The sequence below is a fragment of the Chelonoidis abingdonii genome, chromosome 1, assembly GCF_003597395.2.
Source record: "Chelonoidis abingdonii isolate Lonesome George chromosome 1, CheloAbing_2.0, whole genome shotgun sequence".
Classification (NCBI taxonomy): domain Eukaryota; kingdom Metazoa; phylum Chordata; order Testudines; family Testudinidae; genus Chelonoidis; species Chelonoidis abingdonii.
This window is the reverse complement of record NC_133769.1, coordinates 126,320,301-126,336,398: the sequence shown is the minus strand read 5'-3', so window position 1 is coordinate 126,336,398 and position 16,098 is coordinate 126,320,301. Positions and strand designations below refer to the sequence as shown.

The 16,098-nt window shown below is 38.8% G+C and overlaps 1 protein-coding gene across 7 annotated transcripts in view; it reads right to left on the bottom strand.

The window, feature by feature from the left end:
- The window catches only part of SOX5 (SRY-box transcription factor 5), an 881,700-nt gene that overhangs the window by 190,275 nt on the left and 675,327 nt on the right, over positions 1 to 16,098 (bottom strand). For all 7 annotated transcript variants that reach the window (XM_075069816.1, XM_075069799.1, XM_075069812.1 and 4 more), the window contains 2 exons: positions 9,378 to 9,550; positions 6,307 to 6,375 (listed from right to left, as the gene is read on the bottom strand). In XM_075069816.1, the coding sequence (XP_074925917.1) occupies positions 6,307 to 6,375; positions 9,378 to 9,550 (242 nt within the window). The remainder of the gene's footprint in view (positions 1 to 6,306; positions 6,376 to 9,377; positions 9,551 to 16,098) is intronic.

Below are 16,098 nucleotides of genomic sequence, written 5' to 3'. Positions count from 1 at the left end.
GTACACTGTTGATGTTTGCCTTTCAGCTGAGCACCGAATATGAAGAAGGCTGAACTGTGCCAGCAGGAAAATTTAAAGTGCAAGTTTGTTGGGACATTTCCTTACGTTGCCAAGTAAATTTACAGTACTATATACAGTTTGTGTTCCATAACAAGCAACTGCTGCCTCCAAACTGCCTATATTTTCTTTGAAACATTATAGCAAACTAATCAAAATCTCATTGTTTTACTTAAAAGAAATACGAAGAGAATTGTTACATACAAACAGTATGAAATATTAGGGCTAAAGATCATTCCGTAAACTCTGGATAACAGAGGCTTGCTCACCTGAGCAGTTAAACAAACAAAATACCCAAATGCCAACAAACAAAAATTACTCACCCAAATTAACATCTGTGTGGCAAATCATGATACATAAAGCATTCTGAAATCAGTTTGCTTTTATATACTTATGTAAAGCTAGAATCAGTCCATTGTCTTTTCTTGTTTGGACTGTTTTAATGACAACTCTGTGACATTTCTAACCTATATCTTTTCAAAATTCTGTGTGGCAGAGAAAGCTAAAACACTCCTAAACTCCCTCCACTTTCTCTGCAAAAAAATTATAGCTAGATTTTTTAATAGGGCTGGCCAGAAATCAGATATCCATCCTGCCGGAAATTCCAAGTGCTCAAGATTTTGAAACCTCAAACCTCAGAATTTCCCCATGAATGGGAATATTTTGATTCGGGTTCATACCAGTATTGCTGCCGCCTGTCCCAGATCTCCCTATCTGCCAGTGCTGCTCCTGGGAAGCGGGGGGTGGGTGGGGGTTAAATCCCTTGACTAATGACAGGAGGGGAGGAACCCCTGGGCTGATAATGGGACGGCAGCCAGGAAGTTGGGTGTGCGTGGATCCTCAGGAATCCTGGATAGCCCCTCAGGCTGTCTTCTGGGGAAATGGGGGGAGAGTATGGGAAACTTCAGCTCCCAAGCTCACTGCCAGGCAAGATGCCACTGACCAGGATTCCCAGCAGCCTTGGGAGCCCTGGCTCCATGACAGCCTGCCAGCTGGTGCCAGTAGGTGTTCTGTGGCTGCATGGAGGAGCTGGTGGAGGTGAGGATGAGTTTCTCCCTAGCATGGCTGTGAAGGACAAGGGCAGAATCTAGCCCAATATTTGAAGGTCCAACAGAGCAGTACTCTTCTGCTTGCTCTTGCAGCTACAGTCAGCTAAGGATCTGTTCTGAAAAACAAGTTGGCATTATCGGGGCTGCTCGTGCAAAATGAAAGAGTTACAAAAAAAATAGTAGCAGATACACTGGAAGAGCAGGTCCAGGGAAAGCAGATCAGGATGAACTCAATACTTGGGCAAATGGAAATCAGTAAGAAAAATACCTTTTCATTTTCACGTCTCTAAAATGGCATTAAAAACACATGGAGAATATATATAAAGCCCCTTACAAATTAGTTCTAGTGCACCCTGCAAAGCAGATAAAAATGATGATATCCATTTCTCCAAAGCATAAATTGCAGAACAGGTGGCCTTTAACTGTGGTCAAACACAGAGTCCTGGCCTTAGTCTACACACAAAGTTGCACTAGTTTAACATTAAACTTTTATTTAAACCCTGCCAACTCATATAAGCAGACAAACCCATAGCCCTGCTCTAATGAACATTGCCTCTCTGTGTAACCAGAGGGGATGTGTATTTTCAGTTGGATACCCATGCGACTGGTACATTCTTCTGTGCGCAAGTCGTTATCACGTCTTTCTTCTGCATCACAGAAGTGGATACTTTAATTGAACTGTAGTTACACTCAGCATTTCCCGTCCTCCAAAGAGGCAATATACCTTGTAATCTATCCCTGCTTGTGTCTGCAAGTTTTGGTGTTTGTTTGGTAAGTGTAATGGGAGAGGGAAATGTTTCCAACTTAGCGCACTCAGAGAAAGGAGTCATAAATCAGCAGGTCAGTCAGGGTTTTGTTTTGTTTTGTTTTTTAACAAGGTATTATGTTTTCAATACAATATTTCACAAGATGTTTTTGTGTGTGTGTAATAATTTATCTGGAATTACTACAACTCTAATAAGTTTAGAGAAATTTGGCTCAAGTAAAATGAATCCTTTGTCATAAATAGTTTGGGTTCGTTGCTGCAGCCTAATCATTCAATTGTACGTAAGTCAAATAGCAATCCCAACTTCATAGGAACATTTCCATGTCAACAAATCTAAGGCAGTTTGTTTAAAAACTCTGGCCCTGTGAGACAGAAGCATGATAGACTAGTTAGGGAAGAGTCAAAAAGCCTGAACCCACAGCCTCTGTGCACATGTGACTTTCATGTCACAATTTTATTTCACCAGCCTTAACCTGTCGTGAAACTCACTGACCATTTTGTGTAATCCATACAGTAGAGTGACCGGGCCACTGTCTCCATTTCCTTATAATGAATAAGCTACTTTTTCCCTCTGGAATTATTATTTCTCTATGCCACCAACTGTTTGTTTATTCCACGGAAAGAAAATATTTATTTTTATTAGTAGTAGAATTTACATTTTTTTAAAACTTTATACCTGACCTGGCTGTTTCCACTGACTTCACTGGGAGTTGGATGGGGCCGTGTTACTAGGGGTTAGACTGACAGTTCTTTAGTCGGGCAGAAGCCAAGGAACCATCTCTAGAGGAATGAGATGTCTCCATATCTCTTCAAACCTTGATCTCTGTGATGGAGCTGCCTAAAGAAGGGTACCAGCTCCAGATAGTGTTTTGTGTGAAGTAGGCACCCAGGGTAAATTCGTGCTTTCATTGACTTTAATAGGATCACGATTTCATCCACATCCCTAGACAATGGGTTGAGACAGGCCATCAACTCATTTCCTAAGCCAGTAACAAGTATCAGATAAGTAGTGAGTTGACTTTCATTTACTACTGACTTAGGTCAGGGTTCAAGAGATGAAAGGCTCTATATCTCATTATCAGTCTGTATTTTCCAGTACCCCAGAGAAGACCTATTTCATTTTTACACTCTACACTTAAAAGAAAAGGGTTAGATAATTATTATTATTTGCAATTTACTCACTGTTCATAAAAACAGCTTCCCCTCTTACTCTGGGCTCATAAGTAGAAACTTAAAACTAAAATTTGGTTCCTCTTTCTCTCTCTCTCTCTCTCATCACTTGTCATGGTAGGGTTTCTTGTATTGTTTTTCAGACTTTTGTTAAAGATGCAGCAATAAAGTTGTTTTTTTTAAAATCTCCCCACCAACACAAAGAATTGCATGCACTTTACAAAGAGATGGCATAAAGAAAAAACTATATAAGTCCAAGCTGGGCCTACCAATCTCAAGACTCTAACAAAGATTAGTGGCATTATAAATTGTCTTATATGAGAAGTCTAGTACTTTGCCTGCCACAGTTTATGAAAGGACTAAAGTGATAGGGCCAGTTATTCAGCTAATGTAAATCAGTGTAGCTCCACTGACTGTAGTAGAGTTATGCTGTTGTAAACCAGCTGAGGATCTGGCCCACCATTTTCTGCAACTGAGACTGAGGGATTACAGAAAGGTCTGGGCAGAGAAATCCTGATGCTGTTGAATGAACAGAACACTATAGCATCTACTTACCACAGTGATTTGAGATGCTTTATAAATTATTACATATCTAGCTACTCAGAGATTGTGCCATGGTTATAAACCCACGTAAACTTCAGATATTTCTTTATAAACAAGAGACTAAAACCTCAATTTATTATTCAAGCAAAAGTATGGGCTCAAGCTGATTTGTATTATTAAAAAAGAGGAGTATGTGCAAGCTCAACACACAAGAAAAAAAATACAATAAGTAGTGCAAAGAGATATGTTTTTAATATTACAACAAAAAGGAAGCCGAGCTGAGTCCTGATCTAAACCCCATTGAGGGAACTGTTCCCACTGAGGGAACTAAACATAGTGTCAGGATGCAATGGTATCACCCCTGTGAGTACTGCCTTTGCTCCTCAATTCAAACAGCCTGAGAGTTTGAATGGTTTATGTTTATAAGACTCCAGGCCTGCACCTCTCTTTCGCGCAAACCCTTATTTAAAACTCCTTTTCATTGCCAAGTGGAGATGTCATTCTTCTGACAGGAAGATTTACAAACATATATTCCATTCCCACTTTAAATTTGCATCCAATTCAGGTTAAAAGCAGTCCAAGGGTTTGTCATAGTACAGGAGAGATGATGTCTTGTTAGAACGCGTTAGCTACCACATTCTAACTAACATGTTCTAAGATTCTAGAATAGACAAGGCAATGTAGACTTTAACACATGCCAATGGATTGAGTTGAAGCGTAAAGTGGTGGAGTCTAGCAAACACAATCTAACAACACACCTTTAGTCCAAGTCCAGAAACCCCTCTGATACCCACAGCCACAACAGCATGCCGTAAGAGAAGGAATTACAAATTCAACCTCTGCCCTTTTATTACCATATCTAATCACAGCTTTTCCCAGCTGTCCACTTTTCTCAACTGACACACTCAAAAAGGAAAGACACCCTCCAATACCAGCAAAAACGCCATCCTACCTACCTCATAAAATTTATAATACAAAAACAGTTCAAAACATTTTGGCTTCATGTAAATACAGAATTTAGAGCCATGGGATATTGTACTGTATTTTATATGGTCAACAACAGCATTCAGAAATAGGAAAGCAACTGGCCTCCTCAGAATGCCTTCTCAAAGAAGGCAGTCAGGCACCCGCCTCTCTTTGTCCATATGTCCCCAAAAATAAAGATGAGAAGGAGAAACAAAGAACCGTGGAACTAAAGAAACAAACTTGACCAAAATGTTCAATCTTCCAAAAGAGCGCAGGATTGATTTCAGTTTTAGATCAAAGATGACCAATGCCCATGGTAGAGTTTGCTTTATATAAAGCAGTCTGCCCTTCCCTATTTGCCTCCCAACTTTTCAAAAGGAAGGTAAACTCAGTTTCCTTCTATTGTACTTCATGACCAGATTGTAATACCTAACTATTCCAGTCTAAATTTTCTTCTCCATTCAACTCCACTATAGTCAACAGATTTACACTAGTTTTACTAAGAGCATGATTTAAACTTTAATTCACAAGAAAACCCACCATAATGTTAAATGATTTTTTTCTGGGTTCAGGTTGATATGTGACATCTTGAAATGATCATGTGATGGAGCATAGCAATGCATTTATTAGGGGCCAAGGTATCCTCTGACTTACACACAATGCTACCTTATTGATTTTAGTGTGGCCGCCAATGGCTCATCTAAGAACTGCGCACAGCCCTGTATCTTACACACATTTTTAATCAGTGCAAATCAGCTCATGCCACACAAAATCAGTTGCTATGCAACGCTGAATATTAAAGATGGACCCGAGGCATGAAGACTGGATCTGGATCTAAACTTTCCTCAAAGTTCAAGGCTTTTTGGATCTAGGAGGGTGCATCATCTGATTATAAAAATCAGATCCAGCCACAAATGTCCAGTCTCAAAGTTTCTTCACGTGTTGAGGTTTTTGGATCCATCTCTAGTAGCAAGTACAATCAATGATTTTAGGAACTAGGTGATGTGCACTGGAAAATCAGAGAGCAGGAACAAACTTTTTGCTTTTTAAATACAACGTGCTATTGACTCTCAGAGCATAAAACGTATACTACCATAGGAAGGAAGATGAAGAAACAAATAAGAAGCAATATCAGATGAAAATGAAATATAATTATATCCATAACATTCTGGTACAAGAGTTAGCAACCTTCTTCGCTGACGGAGCACGCACACAGCCACTTGTGACCTCACCTCCTCAGCTGCTCTCCAGAATCCTTTCGCTGGCTCCTGCTTCAAATGAGTCCCTTCTAGAATTATTAAATGCTTTAGACTGTTCTCCTGATACCTAAGGGGAAGTTGGCTGCAAAGACTGGGCAAAACTGTTTCAGCAGAAGACTCAAGATAGAATTGGAGGAGATCTGTAACTCCCCACCCAATAATTGCAAGAGACACTACAGACACTTCTGTAGGGCATGTGCCGCAGGCTGAGAGCCACTGTTCCAAAGTCTGATCCTGCAAACCCTTACTCATGTGAATGGCACTCTGAAATCAATGGTGCTTCCAATATGCGTTAAGTTAATCATAAGTGTAAAGGTTTGCAAAATCCCACCCTTAGTGCTCAATGGCAAGTAACATCCTTAACCATTTTCTTAAAATACAATACCAGCATCTTTTTGTACAGATTCTTATAAAGACTCTGGCTGTACTGAAAGGGGTTGGAAGAAAGAGGGAAAAGTGAAAATTAAGAATTATAGGTAGGGTGACAATCTCTGACCTGGATCTGCTGCTGAAGAAGGTTAATTTTGTGTTGCTGCTGCAGGAGCTGCTGCTGTTGTCTTGCAATCTGTGGAGAAATTGCAAATGTAAAATTTGTATTATTACTCCTAGAATTGTTACATAGGAATTTCCCACCTTTCTTACTTCTTGACACCACTCTGTTAAGCTAGTGACATTGTGGTATGTGGGTGGCAGCAGCTGGATGTGCCACAGAGGCAGGAGGCTCACATTTGCGCATCATGGTAGTGGCAGTTCATGAAAAAGTGAACCTGGGGGACAACACTGTCAGAACTGATGGGGGGGCGGTAGACTGATACATGAGTCCCTTCTCATTAGCCAATTTATAGACTCATATTGCCACTGGTCTTAAAGAATACTGCTTGTCTGCCCCTTTCTGTTGGTGGAAGAGCACTTGGGAGAAGACATCAAATAGGAGGAAGAGGAAAAAGGAGCAAAGAAGAGAATACACAGTACTTCTATAGCATCTACTATTCAAGGATTTCCAAGAACTTTACAAATATGAAATGCAGGAGGAAGGCATTGTCTACATTTTATTGATAGGGAAACAGAGGCAAAAAGAGATTGGTACTTGATTTTGGGCAACTCACTTAACCACTAAGTGCTTCAATGTCCAGAAAAGCCACGGACAGAAACCAGGGGCCAGATCCTCAGCTGGTGTAAGTCAGCATAGCTCCACTGTGTCTTCAGCGTACATGTGCCAATTTATACCTGTTGAAGATCTGACCCCAAGTTTCCTGATCTGAAGTCTTGTGAATTTATCACAAGACCATCCTTCCCCCTCAACTGAGTAAGGTGATTGTGGGACAGATCCCATTTACAATAGATGAGAAGGTACAAAAAGAGTTCTGACTCAAAGATTACGTCTACACTGCAGCCACAGGTGTGATTTGCAGCATATGCAGGTGTTACCCATACTAGCTCTATTCTACCTAGCTTGCTAAAATTAGAAATGAGAACACTGCAGTGCAAGCTTCAGCGCCCGCTGCACAAACAAGCATGTGCCAAAGGAGGTCAGATGGGCTTGTACAGATGGGCTGAACTTGCGCTGCCACATCTTCACTTCTATATTTATCAGGCTAGCTAGATAACAGCTAATGGAGCTACACAAGCTGCAAATCACACCCTTGGCTGCAGTGTAGACAAATCTATAGAGCTGAGGAGGAATATGCCGCTACATTTAAAAAGCATCTTTTTGTTTAAATTCTACAAGAGTTTTGTTTCAATCACCAGAACAGCTCCATGCTTGTGAATTGCTAACAGAGCATTGCAAGCATTGTTGGGGGAGTATTCTTCCCCTGATGTAAGTCTCAACATTTATGGGAATAAAATCTACTTATTGAGGGGAGAACTGATGAGCTTCTCCCCCCAAATAAAGTTTTAATTTCCTTTATTAAACTAGCAGCATATGAAACTCCTATCTGTAGCTGATTTGATAGCTTGGGGAAAGAAAAAAGTTCTCCGTGTTTAGGGAGGCTCACTGTTAATGATTAAATAAAAATTTTAGTTTATATTTTTTACAAAAATAATTTTGTACATAATGCATGACTACAAGGATTTCTAACCTGCGGGGTTGTTTTATTTCTTTTTTTTGCATTCTCACTCTATTCTCCTTTTCTCTTTTGGACTATTCAGTGGTATTAAAACAATAGCAACCTCTACAGGTAAGGGTACAGGTCCTGATGGATGTCTCGCCACAAAGATCTTGCCAGTGATACCTCTCCATCTATGTCTATATACTAGTAACAATGTGAACGGGCTACTCTAATTTAACGGATGATTCATTTCTACTGCTGTCCCTTAAAGAATTTCTTCTTCTGTGGGGGTTTTATGTTCAAGAGATGGAAATTCCACAGTACAGCTCAGTCACAATATGCAGCATTAAGGATGAGATTTTAACTATCCAAGCACCAGTACAAACAAAGACATAGCTCCTACAGCAACCACAATTCCTCTTGTGCACAATGCTGTGTTTTCTATTGTATGTTGTCAATTGGTATGCTTTATTATATACATACAATATGGTGGAGTTACCGTAGTGGTGGCAATAATGAATGAATTTCCAGACTTTTGTGAGTTTCAGATAAGTCATACAGGTGTTTTCGTTAATTTCCTCTTATTTTTTTTAAAAAAGAAAGAACTGTAATTGATCAGACATTCAAATAAATGCACTGTTTCTCCATGTTTACAGGAAATACATTCAAGAAATAACATATGGAATGTCTAACCCATCAAATAAACTCAGATCTGTTTATTTCAAAATGCAGAATTCTAGAGCTAGACAAACACCCAAGACAGTGTGTCTGAATAAAAGCACTCAGCACACACTTAGGGCACAATTTAAGCCAGGTTTCTGTTTGTCCTCAATTTCTCTCTACACAAAGCTGGGCAGACACATACATGTGCCTTCACTTTTGTGAAAATTTGTACTTAGGAAAAGTATTGGGAAAAGAGATGGTTTTGCATGCAAATTCTAACATATGCATATATGGATAAGTGTGAACACATATTTGTGCCTGCAAAGGGTAAATGCGTGTATTTGTGAGGGCTAAAAATCAGTCTCTTAAATGGGGACGAAAAGTATCACACTGGTTCACTGGTTTATATTTTATGTATTTCTCATTCAGTTTTTTTTTCAAATTTCACAAACTGCACTTTTAGGTGGCACTGCACTATCTAAAGGCCCATTTTGCTCTGTTATGCACAACCAACCTCATTGACTTCAAGTGACCATTGGCACAGGCATATTCTGCAGGGCTGAATTTGTGTTTTTATTTGCACTCCTAAAACAAAACAATATTTTGAGTTTTTGTCTCCCAAAATAGTAGGATAAGCATTTGAAAAGTAGGAAAACCACCATTTTTAACACTACGAAAAATAAAATAATGCTTTGATATATTTTTGCCCAACTTTCCACACCCCAAAACAAAAAGAAAAAATTCTGGGCTAAGAACAATCTTGAGAAATTTCAGCCCTCAAAGATAAGCTGTTGGAAAGTTAAACATCAATGAATAGGAGTTTAGAATGAGATTTGCTATAATAATCACTCACCTGTTCCTGTTGCTGCTTAGCCAGCTCCATTTGCTGGCGTTGTTTCTCGATTTGTGATGCAGCCAGTTTCTTCTGTTCATCATGAGCTGCCAGCAGCTGCTCACGCAAACTGGTCAGTTGATTGATCATACCCATAAGCTGCCTTTCTTTCTCAGCTAGGCTTTCTGGAGTCCCTAGGCATCACAGAGTGACAAAAGGTAAAGGAAAGAGAGAGAAATGAGAGTTGGGTAATTTTTAAATGGCAGTTTCAGTATAAACAGAATTTCAGTACAGTATATGCAAAATCACAACGCATATTGCAATGCATTGCTCTGGAACAACTAGGGACGTACTCTTCACAGAAAAATGAGACAGGGAAGATGATTAAGGCACCATTCAATTCCCTGCTCTACCACTATTTTCAAGTGTAACTGAGGAAGTCACTTATTTATTCTCTTTGTGCCTCAGTTACCCATCTATAAAACTGGGGTTAATAATACTTCCTTTCCCTGCTCGCCCCGCTTTTCTTTTAGTAGCCTGTTTAGCAGAGTGGACAGAAACATGGAGAAACAGTTTTGTGAAAACTTTCAAAGTTGCTTACATTTCACATGGTTCACAACCAACTGTTTCGAAAATGTTTCTGCCAAAACTGGATATCCACATTTTCTGTTTCCAGAAAACCCACTCCCCTGTGAGGTAGGTATTCTCATCCCCATTGTACAAATAGGCATGCTGAAAAACAGAAATCTTATGCACATTAGATTTTTTTCCTTTTTCTCTTTAATATCCCAGGGCAGGCCAGCTGCCAGCATTCTAGCTGCCATGTTGCCCAGCTCTGCTCTGATCAGGGTTACATAATACAGTGATTAAATGCCAAGAGCTGATACCAGGGTTGCTACCACTGATGAGAATTTTTTAAAGTCTAGTGTAGAGTAGAAATAGCTAAGAGGTTGTGCCACTTGCCATCACTAACCCAACTTGCTCATTATGTTATTTTACAAACACCAGACTTCTATTATCTACAAGTGCACTAGAAATATGTTCTGGTCATGTTTCCCCAGAAATAGGCACCGATTACCACATCCCATTTTTTTTTCCTCCACAGCAGGTTTCCTTTCACCCAGAAAGGAATGAGAGGGGATATGGGGACAGTGTAGTAAGAGCCTCACAAATCGGAGAGAAATCAAAATGTATTAATCAAAAACTATGTATAACAATGGCACCTTTGCCGTGAATTGAAAAGATGATCAATTAAATAATAAAATATACTCGCAGATAATCTACCAGCACCCACCAACACAACACAACCCTGGCAAAGGTCTCCTCCCTTACAGAAATCAGAGCCCATGAAGTTCTTCCCCAAAAAGCTTGAGGAAATGGATAAGCCTTCTGTCTAGATATCTCCTCTTAAAACAGTCTGCTTTTGGGACAGCCCTGCCACACAAATCCTTCTCAAATACGAGAAGTGTTCTGCTGCCAATGTCACCAACGCTCTCCAATTCAACAAAAGAAAAACTGGCGACTACACTAACCATGCTCATAGCCAACTATCAGTCAGACATGAAAAGAGCTACGGGTAACAGCTCATTTAGTCCACTCCCCTGCCAATGTAGGAATCTTCCCTACAATATATTTACCAGCACTTTCTGGATTGAATTTCAGGTTCATAGATTGTTAAGGTCAGAAGGGACCTTGTGATCCTCTAGCCTGACCTCTTGTACAGTACAGGCCAAAGAATTTCCCCAAAACAAGTCACAGAGGAAAAACATCCAATCTTGATTTAAAAAATATTTTAGTGATGGAGAATCCACCATGACCCCCTTGGTAAACTGTTCCAGTGGTTAATTACTCTCACTGTTAAAAATTTACATATTACTTCCAGTCTGGATTTGTCTAGCTTCAACTTCCAGCCATTAGATCGTGTTATACCTGTCTCTACTGGATTGAAGAGCCTGTTATTAAACACTTGTTCCCCACGTAGGTACTAACAGACTGTAATCAAGTCATCCCTTAACTTTCTCTTTATTAAACTAAATAGATTGAGTTCCTTGAATCTGTCACTACAGGGCACATTTTCTAATCTTTAATCATTCTTGTGGCTCTTCTCTGAACTTTCTCAAGTTTATCAACATCCTTTTTCCATTATGGTCACCAGAACTGGACACAGTATTCCTCTCTGAAATGGTGAGTCATCTACTGCTTCCTTTGAAAGATGATTCCACAATCTAATACTTGTCACCATTAGAGATATTTTTGTGATATTTAGCTTAATTTAAATTCATTTATTTTCATCCAGTGCTCCCAGCAACACTCCTTCATTCCACTTTAACCAATTCCAAATCTTTTAAGTACTTGTAGACAGTTACATGTATCTGGGAAAATACATAGGGTCAGACTTTTGGTACAAAAGTAATATCACTTGATTGAACTTCCTATTAAAACCCCATAATAAAAGAAAGATCTATGGGAAAATATTCTCACTATCGATCGGAGAATATTTGCTAACGCTATCAAAAGATCCATGGGGGTATGCTGCAAACTTGAGAGATGCGATGAAACAGAAACTACAGAACTTTTTTAAAGTTCTGATTAAACCTGAGAGAAAGAATGGGAGCTTATGGTAATATACTAAGAGTAGGGAAGTAAACATTTTTAAGTTATAATTTTCACTTCAAGCATCAGGGAAAAAGCACTAGTCATGGATTTGGCACTGGACATGCAATTAGTTAGAAGTGGCTATTACAACTCCCCCCATTCCCTAGCTGTTTTTTGAGGCCGGGGGGAGAATGTGCAGGTTTTCTAAGTGATACAAATTAAATTATCCTAAAGGACTATTCTTGCCCAGTGATCTTAGCTGGAAAGAATCATTTAATATTTTGTATCACTGAAAAGATTAATCTAATAATTATTATTTGATTTACATGGAGCTGGTTGAACACTGAAAAAAGTATTTGCAAATATTTTATTCTACATATTTACTGACGGGGTGGCTGGGTGGGTGTATGTGTGGATTTGTCTAGTTCTAAGCTAGGAACAGGCAAGAACAAATATTTGTCAAATAACGTATTTTTAAAATATAGTGATATTTGTCAAAGACAGCCAACTAATATGATTTGATCAAGTAATATGAATTTATACTGTGCCTTTCATTTGAGGATCTCAAAGAACTCAGAAAACATTAATAAATCCCACAACAACTCTTAGAGAAGTATTTCAAGTGTGTAAATTGATAGAAGTCATATGGTTAGATAATGGCAGAACTAGGAAGAGAACCCAGGAGTTCTGACACCTGGTTCTGTATTCTAAGCCCAGACCACGTTGCCTAAGAGAGACAAAACACTCATCACACTGGCACTAATAAGAGACAGTTGCCTAATTTCAGACACATCTAAACTTTCCTAAACTGTCTCTTAATCTTAATCCATTCATGAGCAATAAATCTCTCCCAAAGAGAAATCGACAGCTTTATTCAAGTTGCAGAAGCACAGTTAAATTAGATATGGGTTCAGAGCTTGGTTTAGGCATATTTCACACTGACCATCTAACCATTGTCAAAGACATGTTTTGGTCACTATCAATATGTATTCAACAAAATCAACTTTTTCTGTGCACTATGTATTCATCTCTGGGTACTGCACAGAGTTATAACAACAGTTCATCTACTTTTAACAAATAAGTGCTGAATATAATGCTGCCTTTGAAAACTGATCCTCACGCTCATCATAATTATTGCTTAGAATTAAAGAACAAGTAGAAATGCTATCTGGTCAAGAATAAGGCCTGATTTACATTGGGAAAATAGCCCTTAAAATTCTAACTGGTTTTAAATTTGATTCTACTACCTCATTTTAAAATTAGCTGGAGTTGTAGTATAAACCAGGCTCCAGATGGCCTGAACTGCTGCTATTAAACCAATCTCAAGACCAATTGAAAGTGGTTATGTAAGTGAATGTTAGAACTCAAAAACATATTCCCTTCATGTACATGCCTGTTCTGCTGATCATGCAAAAAGCATGTAAGCAGAAAAGGTGACACTTTGTCCTATTTGCTACTATCTACTCCTTAAAATGCAACATGAGGAGGTTCAGATATTAACCACCATGCACATGACTGCTGACTTGTCACTAAATATGATTTCAGTTTTTAGAGATTTTTTAAAATTTACCTCAATATTATATCTTACTATGTTACCAACTGTGCAATGAAAGACACTGTAGCGGCAACTGCAAAGTCATGCAACTCTTCAGAATGTTTACAAAAAGCTCTCACTATAGCTAACATCAGTGAAGCTGGTAGCAATGTTGGGAACCCTACTGTGGATAGGTTGTTGGCCCCAGCAGCCACTTCCAGCAGCTTGCCTGTTAAACTTGCTCAGAGCTAGTCCTGTTGATAATTGACTTTAAAATGGCTTTGGCTGTTGGAGACAAGTCTATACTATTCATATCTTCTTCACATGATTTCAGTGCTTTAAGTCTACACCATGGTGTAGTGATTAAAAAACGGAACAGTCCATTGTGGCAATGTACAAATTGATAATGAGTTAGACTATTTCATACAAGTATTGAAAAGGAAAAGGAAGGTGGGCTAACGATGACTGCCCTTAAAATTACACTGAATTACCATCAAATCCGCAACAAATGCACTTTTCATGTTTAACAAAGCTTTTTAACCACCAGGCCACCTGCCGTTCAGGATATATTGCTCTAGGTGGACACACTGTTCTCATTGTTCCCTAGCACTGCAATGCCACAATGTGGATTTTCCACCAGAAACTTTATCAAACAAGCCCACACACATATAGGCATCAAAGCAAACCCCAAGACTAGTTGCATTTATGAGTGAAGACGCTTTCCAGACCCCTCTGATTATTCTCTACAGGCATAAAGGAAGGGACTGGGAACAAAACATATTTGTGGACACGATCACAATGAGCACTCGTCCACCACAGCAGGCAGCACTAATGGAGGACTAAGTTAATGCTATTCTGTAAGGCTAAATCTGTATTTCACCCCAAACTGACACTGTCCACAATATTGTTTAGTACTAAAATTATTACATATTCTCAGCTCTGACTCACAGTCTGAGACTGGTGGTGGCAGTGACATTTTAATGTACATTAAAGCGAGGACACACATAAGACCAAGTAAGAGGATAACCCCATCATATTTGTGCAAAACCTAACAAGCAGAAAGTTGACAAATGGTTTTAGACACTCATAGCAGCAAAAAATATTTCATTTTAATTTCCTAGAAAGCACAACTCAGAAACTGGGATAACCATGATAACTGGGATAACTCAGAAACTGGGATAACTGGGACAACCATATCTTTTGTCAAATAAGCCTTAGATGCTGATGGACAAGTGATTAGATTCCCCCCACCCCACCCCCACCAGACTCCCTCTAAGACAAAAGGGATAGTGGCAAAACATTGCAGTATGGTTTTGTATACTCTCTGTTACACTGTCAAATAACTAGGAACATTATTATCCAGAGGTACAGGGGCAAAAATAGTACAGACAGTTAAACTTATTCCCCGAGCCAGTTTACTATCAAAGTAATTACCTAAATAGCTTTTGAATTGTCAGTGTCTGTTTTTCAAAGAAAATCAAAGAAAACAATGTGCTAGTATAAAACCTGGCAAACATAATTACATTGTATTATGTTCATATCATAAAACATAGTTATTGTTTAAAAAAATAAAATCCTGTGCACATGGGGGAACAAATGGAAAAAAAATCCATTAAATGGGAATAGCCATTTTTTCAAGATGTTCTACATATCTCAAATAGTACAACATGTTTGGTTTGCTCTGATACAATGTAATAATACTTAGCTCATATAGTACAGAGCTCATGTTATCTTCAAAGCACTTTAAAACAATAACTAATTAATCCTCTCAAAGCCCCAAGCAGGCAGGTAAGCATTATTATCCCTTTTTAACACGTTTTTAAACATGGGGAAACTGAGGCACACTTGTGTACTGTCACACTCAACTTTATGCACTGCAAGTAGTCTCGTTGGTCAAAACCAGGCTCCACTGAAGTCAATGGCAAAACTCTCATTTAATTCAAGATTTCTAAGATTTCACCCATTGAATTAAATGGGAGTACTCACAGTTTGTCATGTTATGCACTTATGTAAACCTTTGGTAGGTCAGGGCCTAATAATTTGGACACTATCTAAACGGAACTTTGAGCACAGACCATACCTACACTATAAAACCAATCAAGTCAGCGAACCATGTTACAAAAGAGTTGTCCCTTACCCTTAACCTGGGCACAACAGCGGTAAAATAGTGTGAATGGGAATATACTTATACAGAAACTAGTTAAAACCTTGGTGATGTCCAAGGATTTTTTTGCTTAATTTTGTGATATTTTTTAAAGTGGAGATGGGCCTTTAATATAGGCACAATGTTTTACAAACTTTAAAATAAACAAAAAATGAGGGGGAAATTTATCAAATCTCACAGTCCTTGCATGGCCCCAGCCCCCACCAGCATCAACAGGAGTTATGTCTAAGTCTGGATATAACTTCAGGATTGGACTTCATTTGAACTCACTGTGGGTTGTTTTTTTTTCTTCAAATTAAACTTCTCCCTGCAGTGTTCGAAACCCAAACACAATGTTACTGTGCTAAGCAAGGGGAACTGGAAAGTGAAATGGATCAGCTGCCTAGTTTCATTCTCCAAACCGAGTGAAATGCAAAACAAACTAACAGCATAAATTGTGAAGTGTATGT